Consider the following 25,692-nt stretch of genomic DNA (forward strand, 5'->3'; position numbering starts at 1 on the left):
CTCGAGGTGGATCCGTTTGAGCTTTCATTATGTTTGCACCTTGTATATTTTACACACAATGTTTTTAAATTATATATCACAGGATAGCAAAGATTTATAATAATTAGTTCATTCAGAAAATGGGGTGAAAATCTAAATTATATATTTTTTACCCCATGCCTTTTTCAATCCAATACTTGAATTTTGGGTATTGTTTTTACATTTTAATTTATCTGGCCAATTACAAGCCTTTCACACTAGACATAACATTAAATCACTCTAAAATAATCACTTTACAAAACTACATAAAACTCTAGATTTAACATTTCTACATGTAATGCAGCTTTATAAAAAAGGATGCCAACATCCCATTGCGTCACAAAAAAAAAACAATAAAAGCCAAAAATCACAGGTAAACTACTTAACCACATATTTCATAACTGTGTAATCTACATTTTCGTCCATGCTGATTTCCAGACAAAGGGGGCAGTTCATGTAATAATTAGTGAATCTGCAGGATAGACTATGGACTAAAACTGATTGGATTTCACATTTTCCCGTTTATGACAGAGAGAGGCATAATCTTGTTGTTATTCAATCACGAGGCTGGAGCAGCAGGTCAATATATATCTGACAGTTTCAACATGGGTTTACAAAGGCTACGCTTTCTTTTTTCATGGGGTATTTTCTTCCACTCTCCCGTATATTCATAGACCAGCAGGATGTTAAAGTGCAAGTACATAATGAAGCGATTTAAAGCGAGATTACTCAATGTTATCAAATAGCATAGTGGTTGGTCAATTTGATGGGCCTGTGTAGAGTATACTAAGTATCTTTTCATGTTGGTCAATGTCGCCATTTAATTTATTCGATCCCAATTCTTGGTCTTTCGTTTGAGGTGGACAAAGAAAATTCCTACGTTTGGCCCAAAGGTAGTGGCTAGCACTATTTCATGTAGCTGTAGCTCTACAGTGTTAAATAACACTAGGTTGGTGGCATTTCTAAGTTTATACAGAAGGTTTAGCAAACAATGCTGCATAGAGTTGGTTTCATCTTCCTCGAATTTAATCTTAAACTAAAATTTACAACGGGCTATTTTCCAAAGCGATGTCAAAGTAGGTACCCCAATTTTGAGGCATAAAGCCTCTACTAGGACAGATTTGGGTAATCCAAGTTAAGAACTGAGAAGCTTACCCTGTAGTCGTCCCAGCCAGACAACATACCTGGAGGGGAGAGCTTCCAGACCATACATAATACTCAGTACGAGACCCCTGTTGTAAGCTTCAGGTTTGTCTTCTATAGAGCCACCAAACTTATTAATATATTTATCAATTTCCACTTTGGAATAATTCTAGCAGAGAAATATTCCCAATAGAGGTTTAATGTGGGAGATTTGATTGGCCCAAATAAATACAGGTGTCAACCAGCTCCAGCTTTCCCTCTTCAATGGCCCACGAATAGGAATTCACTTTTTATTCCTGCTAACGAACATGAGATTTAGATTAGCTTAGCTTCAGTCCATTCAAAAGGGCATACTGCTGCATAGCGTTCATAGATTGCTGGAGACATATGGGTGTCAAGTCCATGAGGATAGTATCATTTGTATAGCAGATCCACGATATAGGCACTCGAGCTAATCTAGGTGGAAAGGTATTACACTTTATTAGATGATCTTCATGGACCGCTACACAGAGGTTTGTAAAGGAGACGAGCAAGTACACTCTTTTAGGCCAATATTTGTAGGCATCTGTTGAGTCAATGTACCCTCTGATGAAGTTTTAACTTGAAGCGCTGGGTTAGTATACAACAATTTTAGGTAAAATAGTAAGGTTTGATCGATGCCTCACTTTTTGTTTACACCACAATCTAGTTCCGTTTACATGGTCGAAGGCTATGGTATAATCTATACAACAAATATATAAAGGTGTTCCAGTGGCCAGTCGAGCATCTTCTACAAGTAAATGCATTGCCCACAGTCCATGAAGTGTACTACAGCCTCTGCGGAACCCAATATGTTGCCACTTAATTATGGCTAGAGCTTCTGCCCATGTAGACAAAGGTTGGTATAATAATGAAGCAAAGATCTTACTGCTTATGTCTAACACCGCAATTAAGCGGAAATGAGTGGGTTCGGCGTGCCTTCCCTTTTTGTGTATAGGAATTCAAATCGAGGTGAGCCAAATATCAGGGATTTCTGCAGTACACGTGATCCTCTAAAACTGCGCGCTCAAGATCCCAGCCCAGACCACAGGGTTCTTCTCCATTATGACATTGGCCAAGCCATTGGGTCTGGGAGTCCTAGATAACTTCAGCTTTCCAATCATTCCTAGTAGCTCTTCGGTATCGAATCTTGGAGCACCATGGAGGGACTGTCATTGCTCAGGCAAGACATCTACCCAAAACCGGTTAGCAATACATTTGTGCCAGTCCTCATAGGCAATAACGCACCCTTCTTTTGGTTTCTGATCAGAGAGATATTCGATATATAATGCTTTCGAATAAGCTGTATGGACTGAATGTTTGTAATACCTTAACCAGTTTTTATATTTACAACGCAGTGCGCTTATGCAAGATTGTTTCACACTGGGAGCGAGGAAATTGTGTTTCGTAATACGCCGGCAAGCTTTTTGTAACAATTTCTTTTTGGCGTGAATATTACTGTCATAAGGAGCCCTGTGTCCGTGCAGTCACGATGAGTGCGCAGTTTACTAGGGAGTGTTTCAACACGTTCCGCACAGTCAACCCCATATCCCAACCATCATTTTCCAACAAGATCTTTGGAGGAATACCACTACTAATGAGAAAGATATTTACCTTCGACACATTATTCCGAGACCATAGAATACGATTTCCTTGTACATTACAGGTGACTTCTGTAAAATTCACACCAATAGGGTGATTTTTATGGTGAGTGAAAATCACCTTTAATGAGGCATGGTAGTTCGGCTCCATAAACGTAATGCTATATTCCTTTACTAATAACATTAAATCATGAGTTACAAAAATACAGTCCAGGTTTGAGGCAGAATTCCCATTGAGCCACGTCACAAAACCATATAGGGTGTCCTCTTCACTCACAATTAATAGTAGAAGACCGAAGTTGAGCATCATGTTCAACCAGGTTTTCTGTTTTTTGCCATCAGCCTATGTTGATATTTCTCTTAAGGAGAAATAGTGCATAAACAACTGGATGCTTGATCCTCCATAAAACGTTCCTCATCCCTGGGGCTCAAACAGTGAACATTTAAGTCTCTTGAGAAGAGCATGGAGCCATTTGAATATTCAGCTCACCAACCATTTTATTTTTGATATTTCCAAGTACAGTGGAGGTGTAAACACCCATACAAAGGACTCAATAGCGTTTTAAAATATACCTGAGAGAGACAATCTAATGTTGCACATGGGAAATGTGTGTCAAAAGCAACTTAATGCTAATTTTTAAGATTCAAATCTATTTTGGCTCCCATAAAAAGTCCCCCTTTTGGGCAGCCAAAGCCACCACTGCAAGCCTTCCGAGATAGCGATTCAAAACCATCAATAAATCAGATCTTGTTTAAGCCATTTCTCTTGTAAAAAGGAAAATATAATATGCAAGTAAATTATTTCCTGCTTGATGGTTTATAAAAAAGGAGTTATACCCCTGGGTATTCGAAGACACGAACTGTAAGGATGTGTCTTCAGTCTTTCAATATCATAACCTAAAAAAAGGTGGGTCCTGGACTAATGTCTCCCTCAACTGGGATAGAAATCTAGAAAGATCGATCACCTGTGGGAGACACGTGCAAATTCTGTGACTCTAACTGATCCCCCCTCATCTTCAGTCTTGGACAATCTCAATCAATTCCAACCATTCTGCACTTACAGGAATGTACCCAAGGACTCTTATACAACACATTATGTCTCTATGTATTGTTAAAATCCACAAGAATAAATGTCTTATACAAAACCTTAAAAACAGAACACAAGACAGTCTCTCATCCACCATGGCTGACCTTTTTCCACAGGTAAATTGTGATGGGGTCAGTAGAAGTATGCCTCAATATACTCGCAACACCTTTTTTGGATACAGTGATGGCTGAATTTCCTTCTATATTACGCAGACATACATCTGGACTTGCAGCCTAAATTAATGTCATCTGGCCATATTGATTAATCACAATCATCTCAAACGCTTGCTACTGGCCAAGTGACATCGACATATACCAAAGTAAACAAATGATGAACTTCGTGTACTCCGTCTCAGATCAGCATTAGTTAATTTATGCACTGCGTAAGCATTAACATCGACAAACCTGTGTTTTGGCCTTTATGAGATGGGGGTCTGCTCGAGACTATAATGCCCCTCGGTTTTTATTAGGCCTTCTTCAGGACAAAAAGAGAAGTTGAATCCCCATGTTGAAACTCTAATATTTAACTTTGATTGAATGGCATAACAGGGCAGCTCCTACTAGCAAACACATTCTTCCATAAATCGCAAACTCAAAATCACTCTACAAATATATTTAAGTCATCCAGTCTGAGTTCACATACTTACTTGGGACTCTTGACGTCCCTCTTAATTACAGAAAAAGCTGATCTTGAGATTATATAATATCCCACTTCTCAGTGTTGGTATCTGAAAAGGAAGCACACTTGTATCCAGACACCAAAACACAATTAGTCTGGTGTCGAAACAAATTGTTTAATTGTATAGTTCATTTCCAGTGCCTGTTGATAGGCTATTTTACCATTCTCGCGCTGATGATTACACAAGCGATCCTATTTCGGGTGTAGTCTATACAGTCACCCAACGGTGCAAGCGGCTCCTGTAAGTAAAGCTAGAGAACATAGTTCTAATTGTTGTGTAACAAAGACACAACGTAAGAAGAGCTTCTCTCTTCACTTCGTATTGTGTTTAAAACCTATCGACGCAACACACTTATCTAATTGATGCCCAGAAATGGAACACACTATCTAAACATGCGTGATATACAGCAGCAGTTGAAAAAAATATATACATCTGCATATTTCACAGAGGCGTGAACGCTACAGAGCTAGCAATATAAATTCACAAGCGTTCTTCTGATGCACATATAGAAATTTCAAACAATCCACTTACCTTGCCAGCATCGGTCTGCGAGTTCCTTCCCTTTACAACGTTAATTTGCTGGTGCCGGCTGTCGTGCTCGCTTTCTAGAAATTGAACCATACATACTTGTTCTGTAAATAGAACAAAAAGGACACTGTTCTACTTATAGGGTGTCCGAGATTGAAGAAACATCTCCCTTTGCTTCATAGTGCGTCTACTTCTATCCAAAACACTATATAACACTGTGTGATGTAAACGCCACAGTGAACAAAGCTATACCTTACTGAGATACAAAGGTTGCCGCTATACTTAAAAAAAATGGTTTGGTAAATGTTTGTCAAAAGTGCAATAAATCAACTATCGGCGGGGATCTAAGAATTACTTCCTCTAGCAGTGTTAACTCGCTACTGATGGCTGCCGTGCTCGTCAGAGTTCTAAATATAGAATTCTTGGTCGCGTCTGTGACGCGAAAGTGGGTTGTCATGGTGCGAACGCTCCCATCGGCTGGAAGTTGATAAGGGGTCGTCTGCCTAAATGGTAAAGCTGCATGGTCCTAATCCCCAGTCCACCAGCACAAGGCTGTCCCAATGCACCTGCCTTGGATTTTAGGTGCCATTATCATCTAGTTTGATTCTTGCGACTTTTGCAGATCACACCAGTTCAAGTCTTGAAGACTGCCATGAGCAGAGAGAATCTGAATCACAAAACCAAGTTTTAAAATGGATAATGAGAAAAGCAGAACTCTATCCACAATGAGAGATAAAAAAAACAGACCAATTAGAGCCATCTATATTTGGTAGTTCTACATTTTCAATATTGGATGATATTAAAGTCAGCTCCAGTATCTGATGGGGTAAGTGAATTATCAGATCATGATTTACGAATGGGCTGTCAGCACTCTTATTTCTTTCCCAAAAATCGTACTTGCATGCCAGCAGAGTTTCCCTGAGTGCATATATTCAGTTATACTGGGAATATAATTGGAATGTATTTGTTACAAAACCATTATGTGGATATTGTGTAGAGTATAAAAATAGGAACTTTTTTTTTTTAGATGCCGTTCCACTCAATTCTGAGCAAGGCAGGGTAATTTCTTCTTGCTGCGGCGCCACCGTGCATTGATGGCAGCCATTCATGCGATTGCCGCCCCCCCTACCCCCCCCCCCCCCGACTCCCCCCACCCAGAGTTATGGACCATGGGCATGCGTTTTTCGGTATTTAGTTCTTTCGCCCAGATCGCTTGGGATGAGTTTTCATTTTGTTGCACAATTTTTGAAAATTGTAGCTAATTATCCAAGGTTCCACTCAGAGCACACACGGGTCCCCCGTTTCGCATGAGTTAAGGAGACATTGGATTTTGCTTTTTAGGTGAAAATCGCTTTGCAGTCTCAATACAGACAATACTAGTGTTTCTCTTAGTACGCTTATTTCTTCCTGGTACGGTTTTCATTTCTTCGGGTTGATCTACCAAAACGTGGCGGGGGGCGTCAGAGGGGTAGGTATAGCAGCCAAAATTTGTATCTGATCCTTCACCTTGGCAGGCACTTCCATAACTGTTGGATGTTTGAGTGCCTTCGGGCAACTCCATTTCACCAGTGTCAGACGTTACAAGAGACTACGTCTTCGCTGCAAGTTTCATCTAAATTGAGTGTGGGTGCACTATTTGACAAAATAACGTCCACCACTAGAGCCAAGGTCTGCTTCATGGCTTGCTGGTCATCAAAGTTGAGACCATATCAAAAAGAGCGTCCGCTACAGAAGCCAGAGCATTTAGGCTAGCATTATAGGTCGGGTTTCCTTGTTTGGAGGCAGTGTCGCTAATCGTAGAAATAAATGAACGACTGCCAATATCTGCTTCTTCTGCTAGGCGGCCGTAGTTTCCACAAGATCAGGGCTAATTGAAAGATTGGTCACAAGAAGAAGAATCAATGGTGCTAATCGGGGCACAAGCAGGTGGTAAAGTGTTCTGTGATAATCAAACGTGTGCCTGTGGCTGCAGACGCAAAGCGTTATTATTATCGAACTCTGCTGTAATCAATGGAAGGAGAGCTCACAACGAGCAGTGCGAGCTAGGTCGATCCCTCAGTTGATTTTTTTTTTTTTGCATGTTCCTTTCGAAATGCCAGCGAAAACGTTTGTCATTTTTGCTCGTCGACCTTGGGCCATTTCTTTTCAAGTCACAACACTTTCAGCTGCAGATTTAATAAGGGCGAGAGGCCTACTGATGGTCTCTTGAATCAAGCATGTCTATTAGAAAGAACTTGCTTGTTAGCGCTCCTGGAGGCCATCACGATTTCGTGTGAGAGCAGTATTTAAGTCAAGTGTATTCAGGGGATAGGGGCAAAGCAATCAGGGTTTAGCCGTCCTTCCCCCTTTGTTTCTTGAAGGAGGTCATAATCATCTTAAAATACAAGTAACAAAAGTAGTAGCAACGTTAACAGGACGTGATCAGAGTCACTGATATTACATATGGGTCCGAGCTGTAGCGTGTAACCAGGAGAGGGACAGCTCAGTGTAGTGATTATATAGAGATTTTCATCCTTCACCCATTGTCCCGCACCGACTGCAAGCAACTCAATCCAACTCCGCTCCAACACGCCACACACATTTTGGGTAGGATATTTAGACACAAAAATGCTGCCCCCAGCACATTACTTTTCCTTGATTAAATCCTTAGACTAGGTATTTGGTAAACAAAGAAAAGATCAGTTTCTAAAAAATATAAATTGAAAAAGATACCAGGCAACATTTACTCCCTATTGATTATAGAGGGTCGGTGTGTGCCAAATATCAGAGAGGACCACAAACAAAAAACAAACAAAAAACATTTCTTCTGCCGCTATAGTCTGCCTCTCCCTTTTTGACTTTCAAGCACCTTCAGACACTGCAAGTAATGTTGCCTATAAACAGACAATTTCTGGTAAGTTAAAATAAACGTACTTATTCATCACAAGCCTTGTCCAATGCCAACCCACCCTGTAAAGATAGGACGACTATTTGCTGTCACAACAAATGTCCGTTGCTGAACTCTCGGCTATGAAAACTGGGCTAGTCCAGGATGGCAGTTTAAATACACACCATCCACACTCTTTGGGTCACATGTTCTTTGTTTTGCCATCATATGGTGGCTCATCCCACGGTGGCAAGCAAATATCGGAGAGTAGTAAAGTATTGTGGGCAATATTTGAAAGCATTGCAGTTTGTGTTTTAAAGTGTTTCTATATTTCTATATTATCAATCTTTGGACTAGCTTAAGATCCGGAAGGCATTCACTTCTTTGTGTGTACTGCTAGGGTAGGATACTTGACGTTCCACTTTTGACAGCCTGAAATTAGACCCACATACATTTTACTGAACTAACTTCATTATAGCCAGTAAGGGGGGGGGGGGGCGAACCCCCTCCATACTACGAGGGCGGCAGTATTAAACGGCATAACAAAGATCATCACAGAAAAAAATTCCGGGAATCTCAGCCTTTAATCCTAAATCCCAGTTGGAGAACTCCGGTTTTAAATTATGTTAAAACAGGGAACAGGACTAAAAACAAAGACTACTACAATGACTTTGTTGGAGAAAAGATCTATTGTCATCGAGAAATTTTAAAAAACTGCGATATAAACCTCCTTAAAATGTACCCCTTTGTACACCAACAACAAAAAGGTATTTTGTAGTCATTTTAAGGGTCTTCTTAAGGTGCGCTGAAACAGCAGCGTGAAACACAATGTAAAGAACAAGAAAATTAACACTCTTCAGTGGCAGGTTTAAGAAGTTGGGATTTTCGAAGTTTGAGGAAGCCCAACACATGGGATGTCCGTTGATAAAAGTACAATAGTGTCTAGCTACGCAACTCGCAGCCTACAACTTTTATATTTTTAGACGATTTGGATTTTCAGTAAATTTTGAAGATTACTTATAGTAATTAGGAACACAAACGCCAATTACACTTGCACAGGATTAAGCATGCTCGTCGACATGTGGAATCCAAAACGTAAACAGTTAGGAAACAAGTATTACAACAAAAGGCTTGCAAAGATCCGATTCGCGAACAGCAAGTTTTCCCACATGGCAGCAAGATGTTTCGGCAGAATGGCTTGTGCCACTGCACACACAGGAAATCTTGGTCGACATTGTGGACGCATATGCAAACTGGAACATGTTAAAATGAGGGGGAAGGAGATTAGCGAGTTGGGGTGAGACAGGGACGGCCAACGTGTTCTGGGTGGAAAGAAGACTAAAAATGTAGATGAACCAGTAATATAAAGAGTAGAGACTCTGATCGCTTCCTACTTCTTTCCTTCTTGTGACCACCTTCCTCGGACACACAGGTTCCCTTTCCTCACTCTGCTACCCATGCCCTCAAGAACTATACTGCTCCAGCAATGTGCCCCCTCTGTAGGCCCCTAATGTGCAGAAATGATTTCCCTGTAGCACAGACAGAGGGACTAATAAAACAGTTTGACAAGGGGCTCAGAAAGATGCCATTATGGTCTACGAAAGCCATAGCGGGACATGGCTGAAGGGGTACAGAAGGGTTGGAGCCATAGAGAAAAAGCCTGGTAGAAGTAGCTGGGAGCCTGCACAACACACATAAGCTCTACCTTCAGTGTGCTTCCAAGGCTGTTCGTCGGCCCAAAACTTCTGTCCAGGTCCTCTGCTTTGCAGCACTCGGGACCCCATCATATGTGCTCCGCTTCACTGGACATCATTCACGCTGCAGAGCAGGAACTGGGCTGATCTTAAAGCTGCCCCATAAGTTCAGATTTTTTAAAAGCCTTCCATTGTCTCGGGAGGATAGGTCAGGTGCAACGTGCTCCCCTTGGAATGCGCTCAGAAACCTCTGGGTATTAAGACCGTTATAAATAACCTATCGTATCATATCATATTGCCTGGAACCAGCTCGAGGTGTACCGGAGATTGGGGCTCCTATTCCCTGCTTCCTAAGTCTTTGGTGAAAGACTGGTTGCACCTGTAGCTGCTGGATGCCCCACTCCCGCCCGACTCCATCCCCGCATTGCTCAGATGAATGCAGATTTGTGCATTCTGGGGATAGTGCATTCTGTTGGCAGAGGTCTTTTTCTGGCTCAGGTGGCACAGGGGAGGTGGTGGATGGAGTCCTAATAACATGAGTTTCAGTGGCATTTTAAGGCTTTGTAAAGAGTCTGTGGTGGTTGTGGGGCTTTGAAAAGATGTGTATCTTTTTTACCATGCTTTCATCCACTGGTCCTTATTTTTTGGTCCCTCCCCAATCGCTGAGTGTCACGAGGTAGTCAACTGGGGCCATTTGCCAGTCACTTCTTGGGGGTGAACATTTGATAAGTACTAATGACCTTTTGCTTAGACACACCGCAGTAATTATTCCTTCCAACATAAGAAACTCTCGAAGAACCTATGCTTTAGGCTCGTGAGGTTTTAAGATTTTAATTTGAATCTTAAACTCACTATGGGCCTGATTCATGGAACATTTTCCTATGGGATTGCGCCATTATAAAACACTTCCACTAATCAGGCCCTACACATTGTCAGTACTTACTGCAAAAAAATACTTCCATGAAGCCAACGGACGACAAGTGCCACTGGGGTTCATTTTGCTGAGGCTCCTTAACGAATGCAGAAAAATATTTTAGTAACATAATACTGCATGATAGTTCATACTCACTCAGGTTGCTTAAAAAACAAATTTAAAAATAAAATAAAAAAATAAACACGTGAAGGGAGCCTAGTGATCTACTGACAAAAACGTCTTTGTTTCTAATACTTAATATGAATACTTTTTTATGACAGTGAATATTTTGTGGAAACGTCTGACCGGTTCTCTGACCTCACAGTGAAAGAGTTGACAATATGTTGAATAGTCACAAACATGGTCCGAGTGGCCATTCGGTGATTACATCTGGGATTTCCATAAGAGAGCATTGGAGTGTGTATACTCGGATTGGTGTGGTCCCGACGCACAGTGGAGGGTGGGTTGGTCCCGGTCCGGATTTCCATGTCGGTGAAAGATGTCAATCATGCTCTGCCTGGAAAAAAACGAGGATCAATCGACATAGGACAGCTGCCAGTCCAAGCAGGTGCAGGCTACGGGGTTACACCTTAAGTTCATTATGCACTGCCATGCTCCTCACAGAAGCCACGGGGGAGAACAGCTGCTTTGCTGGGCGAGCACTGCCCATGAGAGAGCAGAGCACCCTACTGACTCCACGGTCCCGTGTTCTTGCCAAGATTTTCAACGTGCCCTTTTAAAGGTCGTGCACGGCAGTCTTTTCACGGGTACTAAAAAGTAGAATGTTTAGTGTAGAGCGTCGTTTGGGAGGACACAGCTATTCTCACCCATCTAATTAATAGAATGAAAACGAGTACTTGCCGACATGTTTACATGCAATATTTCTGTAGTACTTAGTTTGGTAATACAGCTTATTCCTGCCCGCTTTGCTACTCCCCATCTGATATCAGAGCAAGTCCCTTTGTCAAATAAGACTACCACCACACAGCCTCTGCGTATAACAATCTCACAAGCGGTTCGCTTATGGTATAGTCGGAGCCCAGCAGATATAGGAAGATTTAACCAAGTAGTAAACAAGTGACAGGAGAAAGTTCACGGGCCCCGATTTTGTATACTCATGGGTGCTACAACACAAGTGGGTTCGAAGCTTTTTCGAGAAGTACGTTTAAATCACTTCTGGGGGAAAATAAAGGTTTTGACTTTTCTATTGCTCTCCTTTACATGACCAGCAAAGTGGGTGTTCCTATAGAAGACATGCAAACCCTTTATCCTAAATCCTTCCTCAACCTTCTTACCTCTTTACACCTAGCGAGAAAGCACCGAGCTCATGTGTAGAATGCAACCATACACAACCAACGTAGAAACGCCACAGCAAGACTGACATCTATCCCGTTCTCTTCATAACGTTACTCATGTTCTCGTTTATACAAAGCCCTAGCCTGACCACACCCCCGTACGGGAGAGGTTACTTTACTATGTCGAGCTGGCAATAATACAAGAGTCCAGTCATTCGGACTACCCTCACTTTAATGAATATCCCACCATGTGACAGATCTCACTCTTTAACTGGACATCTACTGTGATAATCCATGCAAGTATGAATGCCCCAAGGATCCCACCAAAAGACACTTGCTTTAATTGTTCCATCATCTGTTTAAAATGTTTTTTGTAACATGTAATTTTCCCCCACTCTGACATGCAGTAAGTTGTATATATTAATATAACTGCAATTGTATTGTGGGCTTCCCCAAAATTACTTACATGTTTTAACTTTCAAATGAATTACTTGGTATGAGTGTCATATTTAAGTATTTTTGGTGAACTTGCACCATGTTGCAAGATGGCAACATCGGGATCTTAAAATGCGCTGTATATTCACAAGCTTAAAAACGCAGTTGCATTTTTATAAATCCAGTGGCAAAATACTCAAAATAATTGTCACCAATTGGGGCTGCTGCAATCCAATACTCTATCGTGGCATTTCCCACTGTTTGACTCCATATCAATTAGGGCACAAAATATTTGTTGGTAGTGCTTTGAAAAGGAATCCCACTAGATAACTCCTTTGCCACAACAATGTTGGAGCACCTCTGTAGCAGAGGCGTCACTGTACACGGCCTGAAATAGCGTTCTACTTATGCAGCACTATGCCATATCGGCACTACACACGAGGCTAGCGTTATATTAAATGATGTGGGCACTTCAGGTATATAGAAACTTGAGGTGCATTTTTTTAAAGGCCCAATTTTAAGCATTGCAGTGCCCCACCCATTACCTTAATTTCGTCATTTGTTATAGTGCCTTTCACCAGAATTAAGCTCCCAACACGCTTTTGGTTGAACGCCCTCGAGGGACCAGAGTCCAGAAATGTGGAAGTGCTATTAGGCGTGCGTGCATTTCAGCCATCAAAAGTTATGCGAGGGTGGCCAATGCCCTGCTAGTCAGTTGGTAAAATCCTCAGGGAGGTTCTGTAAATGCAGCTTGGCATCAAGTGAAAATCTGAGCGGCAGCAGCTGCTTTTCCAGCCCACGTGTGCACCTGGAGCAAATGCATTGCAGCGTGCGTTTGGGTAGCCCAACACAATCATGGTAAATTCACAAAGGTTCGTTCCCGGGAGTGAGTGTTTGACTTCGGAAAATAGAAGACTGGTGTGTGCGCAGTCTTTTCACCAAGTGTTAGTCATAGTTACTATTTGTAACTTCTTTGTTAGACACCACATGCTTTTGCAGAGATATTCAAAATATGTAAAATTTCATTTTAAGTGGCATGCTTTTAAAACTTTCTTTACTAGTGTCTAGATAGTGTCAAAAGCATCTAATTAAAAAACCGACATTTTTAAAAAAAACTGCTTGTGCTAGCTACACTGTACATTTAGGCCAAATGTTGCTTGAGAGCAAATTATAAAAGTACATTTTGTCCTCTTAGGGGAGAGCCAGGCAACAGAATCAAACCAGCCCCAGCTACGAAGACACATTTTAAGAACTAAAACAGTGTATTCCCGACAAACACCCGCCCCGCAAAAATCAGGCTAAAACAAGCCTTTATTGCTCACTTTAAAAAGAAAAAAAAAATGTTGAAAAAGAAGGAGGGATAAACCCTCCGGTAACACATGCAACCAAAGGGTACAATTGTTTAAACAGACTTTAACACAAAGGGCTATTATGTTCCAAAACGGGACAAATGTGTGTAGAATAGACAAGCGAGGGAAAGCAAAATTAAGTGGTTTCCACAGGATCACCAGTTAGTCAAGCGGAGAAGGGTTCCAAAGAAAACAATTGAGCTATTAGACTTAATCACGGTACTAAAGTCTGCACAGTAATGCATCAAGGCGCATCGTGTGGAGAAAGCCATGCTAACGTAATAGGCGATTTGTAAGGCCACGTTTCCTCCGCAGCCCCACGGGTGTATTTTGGCACTACAGACAGAAAACAGATTTTCATTAACCAAATCAATGGTAGTCATTTTAATCGACCTCGGAAGGGCTGAGTAGACTGCAGGCAATCGAACCAGTCACCATGAGGTTAAAAACACAGATCCCTTAGCGAACGCTGAAGTCCACTGGGCTACAGACCCAGACTAATGACCAGCAAGATAAACGGAGAAATTAAGTTTCTCTTTGTGCAAGATCTTAGTACACTGATGTGAAGGCCCAAAAGTGCGCTCCTTAAAACCAGACTAATTAATCCCTCATAAAAGGGCGGGAACCGACCACTCACGTTTTAAAAAAGGGGCTAGTTATAGAACTGTATGGTCCCAACCACCTCTACAACCAACTCATGTTGTACATCAAGAAAAAGGAATTCGGCCACAAGGTAAGTCAACAATAAAGCAATCAATTAAGATGATGCAATTTATTTAAAAAAAAAATGTAATGGGGGTGGTGTAATCAAGTGAAGCAAGAACTAAAGAAAATTGCACAGATTCACGTACAGAAAAGACTCCCCACTCCCCCACCTTATCTCCTGTACAGTCTGGCCATTTCAGAAATGACTCTTTCCGCGTTCAAACAAGTGAACGCCATCCTGTAGACCTGCTTCCTGTTTTATTTGAAATTTGAGCAATTCCCGCATTCTCCTTCCATAGCAGTGTTCATCCATCAGCCACTGACACACTGATCGGTTGTACCCCACAGGATGCAGCAAAACCCTGCTGCCCAAAAGCTGCTTCTTCCTGCTGAATGCATTTCATCACACCCCTTCCCACTTACTTCACTAGTAAAAAATTGGTAAAACAAGCAATGACAAAACCAATAGCTTTAGTCGATATATAAGTATCCTGTTCCAAGGTACCCACACAATTTACTATCTATTGCCATCAAGTCACCAGGAAATACCATAATTTGCCATTTTGCACAATATGCTCTGATGCCATTACCTGGTATAGTATAGCACTAAGGCTCAACCATTCATATCGTGTTCACGTTTTTTGGTATGAAAATCCCAAACATTCCATTTACACACCATTATTTGCACTGCTGCCATCCAACTTCCATGTACTGAACCAATTGTCAATGATGTGTAATTAACACTGGAGTGCCAGATTCTGTTTCAAGTTACTTAAGAATTGCCATGAACAGCATAGCAAAACCAGGTTCCATCATGTCTAAATAGGACATCAATCTCATGTTACATTTTGTTGACTTAGCTCCTTAGGCCCAGTAACAACAGCTGAATACCAGACTCCATTTTGCCAAGTAAGGTCACATTCCAATATTCATACATCTTGAAAACCTAGTAATCCCCGAAAGAGAAAGGGGCGTGGTGTGTACGTGTCCCACTGGGTTAAATTGGGGAAAATCTGCATTCTAACTTAGCCACTCTTGCTCTCGGCAATAACTAAAGGTTGTTTATCCCTCATTATATTCATCAGCCCTCCATCTACACTCTAATGCACATGGATTCACCACACTAGGTGTCACACATTAGCCAAGAAACGACCCAGGCAAAAAGTAACATTTGTTTACATCCTTTGAGCAAGTAACTTTACAAAATGGTCCAAACATTAATCCACATTCATGGAATAAGCTATTGTGGACATAAAAGCTGGTCCTCCTAAATGTCATATTTCCCCTCAAACTGCCTGATATGTGGATTAATGGTTAGCACCACAAGTCAAGTACATGGCAGAGGTGAGCTCAATAAATCCCCCATAACATGTGGAAGGGGCGACCTGGGAAGCCAGTTTTCCATCACTGTGTAGCTCACCAATCCCCAGTAACATGACTTGTCTTCATTCAATTGCCTGCAAGTACTTGCAGAGTCCACTGACAGGCATTCTAATTGGAAAAGTGGGAAGAGAGCGGCGAGGCGATGACCACTTGCAAAAAGACAACAACTTACACTAAAGAAGTCTGCCATTATAAAATACCAAGAATCGATGGTTGAAACTTTTACCCTCTCTGTGCTTTTAAGGAAAGAGAACAATGATGGGCCTTAGCCATGCTCAAAAGGGAATATCTAGTCTGAATTGCAACGCGACATTCCGATGCACATGAACATATGCAACCAGAAACGGCCACATTGCCAATGTGCAGCTCGATTCCCAGGGCGAGGTACGGGTTTGGACGTAGCCTCCCTAGAAACACCACAGTGTGATGGGCGCAAAGCGTTGATGATCATTAGCAGCCACTGGGAATTTCTCTTCTAGGCAAAGTTATCTGTACCCAGTAGTGGCAAAACCAGAATGCTTCTAAAGCTTAAACATAAGACTGCCTTAAACATGAAGTAAAACTGCCACATTCTGTGCTTCCAATTTTACATTCTGATCACTTTTACCACAAAACCACTATCTTCACAGAAAAGCTGCCACAAACACACGAGCTTTATCTGCAAAATCTGACATTTTTTTTATGTTGAACAGGAGCAGACAACACGTCCTACATTTTTCCAATATGCTAAACTCTTAAATATATGCTGCAAAAACCACGGTTGGAATTGCCATAAAAAACATGGATAAAGGACAGTTGCTGAAACGTCCTACTTCCTGCCACAAGGAATCCGAGTGCATTTTTCTTTTTCTTAGAAGAAATCTGAAGTTTCCCGATTGGGGAAAGAGGATAAAACACTTCTTCAAAAATGGAATACAATCAAGGACCATATGCTTGGAGGAGCTCAGAACAACAGAGTGGAAAAAAATATCTGGGAGGAAAAGCAGGGGTTGGTGTGCCCCATACCCCCCCCAAAAAAAATATATAATAATTTAAAAAAACTAACATATATCAACATGCACTGGTGGTAAGGGCTATGATCTTTCACTTGGACTGATGAAATGGGCTTCATACAGGGCTCCAAAAATATTTCATACACAACATAACAGCTTGCCTCGTCATGGGACTACAGGGGCACAAGTCTTTTTCTGAAGCTAGGAAAAGCCTTTGCTGGTTTCCAATACAGGCCAAAATCCTGCTCAAAGATTTGGTCCTGGTCATACGAGTCTGTCTGTCAGGCACCAATCTGCCTTTTGGAAACATTTACAAGTCACAAAGCTGATAGATATGTTCGATTGATTATGGTTGTATTAATACTTTTGTATTAAGCAAATAGAAAATATAAACATGCTGGTCACACAAAAAGAAAAAAACAAATAAAATCATGTATCAATCAGAAGAATAGAGCCTTCTGAAACACCTACAACAAAAACACACGAAGAGAAGAGACAGAAGACTTGTGATCTTCAGCATCGGACAAGCTACCAGGGGTGCTCTGTAAACTCTATGGCGTCCTACCAAAAACTTCCATCCTTTCACCTTCATCCCCTTCTATACAGCCAAGAATACAATTACTGAGATAAGCATCTTTCAGCTAGCTATGACTGTTCTTGAACTGCGCTGACTTGGTTCGGAGAGGTGCCGTTTACGTGTAAAAGTTAATTTTTTTGTGTTGCACAAAGGTCTATGACAATGGAATTGTGTTCTAACACCATGAAGCGTCTCATGTGCTAGATGGAATTACCAGTAATGATCTTGGATCCAAATAACCGGACAGACTCAAAGAATATGGAAAGTAGTGCAATCTGTCAAACAACGAGCAGTAATTCACGCACTCACACCCAAATGCGATTATGCAAAGGTTTTATACATCAATGTGCGTCACATATGACATCATCCTATGTAGCAAACTGTAAAAACCTATTGAAGGGAGGGATTGGTTAAGGGAACATATGTACCTATAATATGTGTAAGTGCTAATAACTTCATTGGCTGGCCCTTATCCGGTGGGCACGCATGAACAACCTCTAAATACATTTAACACTCATTGTAGTGAAAAAATGGCAGAGGGTTGGTCTTTGCAACATTTTATAGCATGTTGCTACATAGACCCTCTGATTGGATGGCATTCTTTCCCAACCTTGGACTTTGCCTCGTAAGCAGTATGCAAGCAAAACAAAGCTCAGGTCCTGAGAGTAATGTCCGACTTTTCCCTTCTTTCCAAATTAGTCCATCATCTCTCATCGGTCAGGCCCCAGGCCAAGGTTTTTCCCTTGTAGTTGACCTGGAATCCTGTTTGCTGTTCTGGGACATTCAAGGGAGTGTAGGCACACCATTATCTTTGTTTGGGCTTAATGAATAGCCCTCGTTTTCGACTTCTGAATCGCGTGCGAGGAGACCACAAATGTGTCCATCTCGACCTCCCATTTACTGCTTTTTGATTCAAATGAGCTAGGTGTCATTACCGTTTTTGGCCTCTGGAGACTTGCTCACTCCTCTTGAATAGGTTTTCTGCATCTTTAATTGTCCAATGCTTGGCTGTAGCAGATGTTTTCTTCTTTGCTTAATCTAAGAGAAATATGCCTTACGTACATGGCTTATCCTTAGACTCCCCTTGTGCCTGGCAATTATTCCTTAAAGTAGCATCCTTGATCCCAGGCCAATAGACTCTTCTTTATTCCTCACACCAAGCTGTGTTTCCAGCATCTCCTGACTCTGCAGCCCCGGTCTGTCTCCAAAGCAGCTCGATTGGTTTCAATACGAGTCTGGCATCCATATTTCAAACATGGCCGCTCTAGCCATGTTACGTTTTCTCGGAGGTGACTCAGCTCATCAGATTTCACTTATAGCTCTATGATGTCCAGTGGTGAGTGCAGACATCCTTCCACCCTTTTAGTGCGAGGGTACATTCAATACAGTTGTCCGAGTGCTTATCGTCTCTCATACACTAGATGCAGAATTAGGATGACACCTGGTGTCCCGCATACAGCTTTTCTGCTGTTCCACTATGACGGAGGTGAGGGGGCGGGAGTTAGGTCTGACGTGTCCACCTGAGCATCAACAGAATATTAAGATAGAGTGCAAAAATTCAAGTTTCAAGCCCCTAGCGAGCCATAAAAAAGTAACTTCCTACCTCAATTATTTACATACATGCAGCACACCATTTCTTACTTGCCAAGAGTCAATATCACTAGCTAGTGAAAATGTTGTGCCTCGATTCAGGTACTGAAACAGTTAATGTAAATATATAATACTTGGCAGTCTGCCATACCTGCACAAAAATCTGTAAATAATGTTCTTATAATAGGTTACAGTTGGTTGGAGTTATCTGGGTCGGGACTCCCTGTCCACCGCGCACCTTGTTTATGAACAATGGTGTGTTAAACCAGGAGCCAGGCTGCGGGCTGTCTGGGGACCAACTCCGAGGTTCCCAATTGGCTGAAAGAGTAGGTGGGATGGCAAATCTGTGGATAATGTTGGGCGCTGGCGGGATTCGATAATCCAAGAATTAGCTGATATGCTTATAAGTTTAGGTTCATCATCAGGTCAGAAGAGTCATGTCGGTGTTTGTAAATTGTTGCTTTATAATTGTTTTCAACAAAACACCAGTACAATTGGAAAACATTAACGTGGCCAATGATGCCAGTTTTTCAACATAGGTGAGTGCACACAGCCGACGCGCGTTTCGACCCAAGTCTTTTTCAGGGCTAATTGGGTAGAATGCGGCTCTGGATAGAGCTGATGGCTGGTCCTCCCAGATCAGAGTGCCAGTGTGGCTGGAAAGCCAGTTCTAGTGCCGATTCGGTGGAATGGAGCCGAGGAGTCCACGTCACGTAGCGTGACACGGACTCCTTGGCTCCATTCCGCCGATTCGGCACTAGAACAATATAAGCAACAATTTACAAACACCGACATGACTCTTCTGACCTGATGATGAACCTAAACTATAAGCATATCAGCTAATTCTTGGATTATCGAACCCAACATTTTCCACAGGTTTGCTGTCCCACCTAATGTTCTTATAATAGGCTATTTGTGATACCACTACGGACCTGTAAAAAGAAAATGACATCCCTAGTACTCTGAAATCGGTTATTACACTTTAGTTGTGACATCCCAATGCCTGCTGCTTCAGCAAGCACAGAGCAGAATTCCAACTGCCCCTCTGACAAGCTTTTCAAATTAATTTCCTATAAAAATAACTTTACGTGACAGTACAGCCCTCATTTGATAAGGAACTGTTGGTATCAGTATGTCATTACTTATTTTAAAAGCACAAAAGATAAATGGTTCTGATGCATTTTATTAAACTGTGTTTCTGCAACACATTAGAAGGTGCACACGAGTTGCTCTATTCAAACCAAACAGATTCTACCTTGATTATATACATCAACAACTGGAAGATCCCTTCTGGTACATTGAGTAAGAGGCCATATTTTAACTGGGAGGACCGTGTAGAGTATGGCCATGTATGTATAAAGGAATAAACTGTCCCCTGCCATAGGTAAAAAGGATACGGCAAGTCACCTCGCAGTTTTGTGACCTTATGAAGGAACACTGTGTTCGGCCTTGTTCCTCAATTTGGTCACTGAACTTCTCAATGACTTGCAATATCTTAATAACGTACGGTAAGGGGTTCTTGAACCCATAGCATAATGAGGTTTACTTGAAGCAACGTCAGAAATAAGGAGGTGGCATTAACTTCGCCCAAAAGGCAGACACAAGTGCAATATGTCGATTACAAACGGACAGGAAATGTTACATTGCTATGTCAAATGCAAGTCTGGCTGCTTGACTCTTAAAATTCTAGCAGTATACTGTATGTTGCAGCAAGAAGAGACTTGGGGCTAATGACTGTTCAAGTCTGTCACAACAAAGGAAAAGGAACTGGTTTTCTCACTGCTATTTTTGGCCCATGCGTTTGCCATGCCATTATTTTACTCGAACAAAGTGAGCACAGCAGTTATTTAGTTTAATGTGCTTCTATAGAGGGACGCAAGACTAAGAGCAAAAAAACAGCAAAGCAGACCTATGCCAAATCTTCATCACTGCACCAAATTCAAAGGGGTTGGAGGGCCGTAAAATGAGACGCGATTGCGGCTGTGGGGACAAAGGGGAAGAGTTGCGTATTAAGGAAGTTTGCATTTACAACAAAGCCTTTTTGATAATGCCGTGGAGAATCTGGGGTGGGGGGTCATGAGAGAAAGTGTCACTGAAAATCATACAGCATAGGGAACTCTTGAAGCTGCTCGGTCCTCAGATTATAGGGGAGCGAGCATAGAGACCGTTTGAAGCTCGGCCCTCGAATTATGGGGGCGTGAGCATAGGGAGCTCTTGAATCTCGGCCCTCAGATTATGGGGGAGTGAGCATAAGTGAGTATAGGGAACTCTTGAAGCTCGGCCCTCGAATTATGGGGGCGTGAGCATAGGGAGCTCTTGAAGCTCGGCCCTCGGATTATGGGGGAGTGAGCATAAGTGAGTATAGGGAACTCTTGAAGCTCGGCCTTCGAATTATGGGGCGTGAGCATAGGGAGCTCTTGAAGCTCGGCCCTCGAATTATGGGGGCGTGATCATAGGGAGCTCTTGAAGCTCGGCCCTCGAATTATGGGGGCGTGATCATAGGGAGCTCTTGAAGCTCGGCCCTCGGATTATGGGGGCGTGATCATAGGGAGCTCTTGAAGCTCGGCCCTCGGATTATGGGGGCGTGAGCATAGGGAGCTCTTGAAGCTCGGCCCTCAGATTATGGGGGAGTGAGCATAAGTGAGTATAGGGAACTCTTGAAGCTCGGCCCTCAGATTATGGGGGAGTGAGCATAAGTGAGTACAGGGAACTCTTGAAGCTCGGCACTCAGATTATGGGGAGTGCAAAATCCAAATGAGTCTACAAACAGAATATTTCAGCGCCAAATGCCGGCCTTGCCAACAAAGCAATACGCATTGCATTTTCTGCGTTTTATCGCTCAGAACATGCGTTCTCAGTGAAAATGGTCTCTGCCGATGGCCTACAGGACAAATAAGCGCAAAATCAGTTGATAAGTTAAAAAACACATGGGGCCTGGTTTACAACAATCTTTTTAATGGGACTTTCCCCTGTTAAAACAGTTTTTGTAAATCAGGCCCATGGTCTCTTATTCTCATCTCCGGTTCAGCACCGATAAGTGCCACTTTTTTGTACTCCAAGTAACTTCTTCCTCATCATTTAGATAAAACCAGACAGTACATAACAAAAACAGTAGAACTGTCCGTACTGCACAGGTGAAGCAACAATGAAGAACCGAGTACCGGCTGCACTGCATGCCTCATGGGGAGATAAACACACACGTGAAATGCACAAGAAGGGACAAGGAAGAGGGCCCTCGGGGCAGTGAGTAACCTCGTAGGTCCAACTTCTACTGGGTGGGGAGAAAGCGGCCTACCAGTACTCACGATTCCCCCTTCTGAGCAACGCCACCGGGCCTCAACAGGCGAGGCTGGGTAACTGTTGATTCATGGCGGCAATCTCAGGAGAGGGGCAGCAGCCCCCACACAGGGCCAGCTCACCTCTCCTCCAATCTGATAAGGGAGACAGCAGGCTCTGGCACTTCAAATCCCAGGAAGAGTGAGGTAATAACGATACCTCACCCTTCCACAGAGACACCCAGGGGGCAGCCGAACACCTAGGCAGGGAAAATACAAAGAGATTTCCCCACCCCACTGGTGGGGGTAGGGGCCTTAGACCGTCAGCTGCAAGGCTGGCCTAGGGGCTGGTTCACAGCCCCCGCATAAGTACTTCAAAGACCTGAGGCTTCCCAGGTCCTATATAATGAGCTGCTTTCAGCTCTTAAAAATCACAAACTGTTTGTGGACCCTGCACGCGGACCCAAACACCCTAAAGGAAGTTCGCTGTGTACTCAGCGTCTTCCTGCTCTTTTTCTTTTCCACAAACCCTCCCACCTGGTGAGAAGAACAACGGAAAGAAAGTCAGGACACTGTACGGTGTCCACAACAAGTCCTGGGACAAGAAAGGCGGCACAGGCCAGAGGGTTTAACCTCAGGACCCGGTGCCCAAAAGTACTATATACTATGTTATGCGTTTATTGATTATGTTCCATAACCATAACTAATGAATAAAAACCTACGGCCTTTTATTGCCAACACTTGACCAAATGTGTGGTGTAATATTTCAGGGGGAGTGCAAGGGCTGTAGGGCATGACGCACTCACCCCAACACAACAAATGTAAGTTTGCCTGCATATGGGTCCAACAGTTACAGCCACTCCTATGTGCTATCCCCATACGGCTGCCCTACTTGACCATCCACCCTGATAAGAAATGGGTAAAGAGGTGGGAGCGCTATAGTGCTGCCACTGCCAGCAATCTATTACACACACCCCCGGTCGACTCAGCATCTTTGCAAAGATGTGTCTCTCCTAAACGTCTCTCTGGGCGGCCACCGGCAGCAACGAAGAAAGTCTTTCTTAGCTGCAGACAGATACGCGGTGGCTAAAGACGGCGATGAGCCTATCATCACAATAAACAACGCTCATTATACGGAGCAATAAAAAGGCAAACACACAAATGCCCATCACGCGACACAGCCAGCACTCGTCCGCAAAGTCAATGAAGGGAAAATGCATTTCGGAATACAGTATGTGCACATTTGTGAACATCTTAAATGCCATAATCATGTACAGGAGTCCGCAAACGTTAGTCACCTTTTGGTATGAAACATTTGATGCTTTCGGCTAGCAGTCTCACTTGGGTACCTAAATCTAAATCATTTTTTCTACCTTGTAATATAGGTTACTAATAGGCACGCACGTTTAACTTTATGGAAGTGGGTGAGGGGTGCGGAGACCTCGTCCAATAAACCTTTGAACTTGGATTTTGGGGACAGTAAAAAAAAGGGATTGCGAGCTTCCATTGCCACCATAAATAACAACTCGTGTGTCCCAAACAAACCTACAGCGAAGGGAGTAAATGCATAAAAGCACTAGGAGGTGTAAATGGACGGGCCGACATGTGGAGGGTGTCACTTTAACAGCTGCGGCTCCCAGGTGCAGAGACACGATCACTGTAGGGAAGAGTAAATGAAGACGGTGCCAAGGGGGTGCGACATCGTGGAGAGGTCATTAAGAGGGCACCAGGGCCATTAACACTCCATTCAGGAGGGGCGACAAAAGGACAGTGACACGATGACAAATAAACACTAACTGAATTCGCAAAGGTGGTCGCCTCACAACCAAAGCATCCTACAGGTTCGGTTTCAGAGGTCTCTTGGCAGCATAGTTTTCTCTCCATTTAACACACAAAAAATGATCTTTTTCGATCTAGTCGCACACTCCTGAAACTGTCTGCTATGTTTGGAAAATGTGCATTCCGGTTTTCAGGGTTACTCTGGCGAGATGCAGTGGGCTCACACAAAGAGGGCAGATGCGTTTAACACCCCGGAGTCTCTCACCTGCGAGCCCAGGTAACGCTTGAGGCACTCCTCGCACACCGCCTTCTTGCAGCAGGGCAGTGGCTTCAGCAGCCGGTCCTCCAGGCACACCCGACAGCAGGCCAGGACCAGCCAGCTAGTCCCCTGCTGCGGGTACAGGGGGCTCCAGGATTCCAGCAGCCCAGGGAACAAGGGGTCGCTGATTGGGGGTGGCGTAACAGGGTCCGGGACCCCCTCGGTCCCAGGCAGGTCATTCTCCACGCAGTAGACGCTACAGTGCACCAGTCTTCTCGGCTCCGAGGACGGCAGCTGCTCCCCGGCGTGGCTGAGCCCAGGGACCTCCGGCGGGGCATTGGTAGAGCCTGGTCCTTCCTGCTGCTCTGCCTCGACGGACTCCTCCAGGTCTCCGCGGCCGTTCCTCCACCGCCTCCGCCGACGCTGCTGCAGCTCGTGCGGTTGCCGCCTGCGACCCCTTTCAGCGCGGAGACGGCGTCCGATCTCTAGCTCCCCGGCGCCACCTCCTTCGTCGCCCGGTGAACCAGAACCGGGGCTCCCGGAGGCACCCTCCTCCTCCTCATCCGGCGCCGGCTCCACTCCACTGGCCTTCTCCGCCGGGGGCGCCTCGCCGCCGGCGCCCTCCATCCTGGCAGCCGGTGATCCGAAATATTTGGTGTCCCATGGAATGTTTGTTTCCCCTTCTGTTGGGCTTTCCTCGGGGCTCATCCCCTTCATGGGCTATTGGCTGCTTCTGCCTCAGCGCCGCCTCTGTGCTCATTGCAGAGGGCTGAAACGGCACGAGCAGAAACAGACCAAAGCAGCTGCAGGCCGAGTTTAACTCAAGCGGTGCTATGAGAGTACCTTACAGTGCGCACCAGCCTCTGTAGGAGGAAGTGATTCCTTATACCAAAACTCTTACGCCTTAAACACGCTTTGAGGGCAAAAAGTCCTCGGGTTGCCAAAAACAATTGACAAAAACCTAGGCACGGCCTAAAATCCATCATCCGACGAACAATACCTTCGTTTAGATGGGGGAGACTGGAACAGTTGTGTTTACTACCAGTAGAATTCAATAATGCTTTATTGACAGGACTCAATAAATATGAATTTGGACATTTTGTAATTTCTTTGACTCGAGGGTCATACATATTGGTCACTTAGAGCATAGGACTTGTTGGGAGGTTTCCAGAGCTCCCACTCGCGATCCCCGTAATCCCCCAAGCACGTACACAAGGACACCGAGACATCCGTCTGGCTCGGACTTCCCGGTCGCACTGTCGCGGCCGGCATAGCTCTCAACCATTTGCTTTGCAAAGGCGGGTGAAATCACCCGATTTTGTTTTTGGCGGGTGAGACGCCCATTGGAATGAATGGGCATGCAGGAGGCTTGGCGGGTGAGTCAGCCCTTTACAAGGCGTGTGAGTTGAGAGCTATGGGCCGGGAACGCCCCCTTTATTTATACTGCACGCAGCGGCGTGCAATGTCACGCCGCCCTGTGCGCTTCCCTTAAAGGGGCAGCGCCAC

At 43.7% G+C, this 25,692-nt stretch overlaps 1 protein-coding gene across 1 annotated transcript in view; it reads right to left on the reverse strand.

Moving 5' to 3' along the window:
- Nucleotides 1-24,938, reverse strand: part of RNF217 (ring finger protein 217) — a 737,705-nt gene extending 712,767 nt beyond the window's left edge. The window contains exon 1 of the mRNA XM_069607522.1: nt 24,193-24,938. Coding sequence (XP_069463623.1) covers nt 24,193-24,903 — 711 coding nt within the window. The 5' untranslated portion in view covers nt 24,904-24,938. The remainder of the gene's footprint in view (nt 1-24,192) is intronic.
- Nucleotides 24,939-25,692: the final 754 nt, after the last annotated feature.

Source organism: Ambystoma mexicanum, chromosome 4q (assembly GCF_040938575.1).
Source record: "Ambystoma mexicanum isolate Mex_15411 chromosome 4q, UKY_AmexF1_1, whole genome shotgun sequence".
NCBI classification, from domain to species: domain Eukaryota; kingdom Metazoa; phylum Chordata; class Amphibia; order Caudata; family Ambystomatidae; genus Ambystoma; species Ambystoma mexicanum.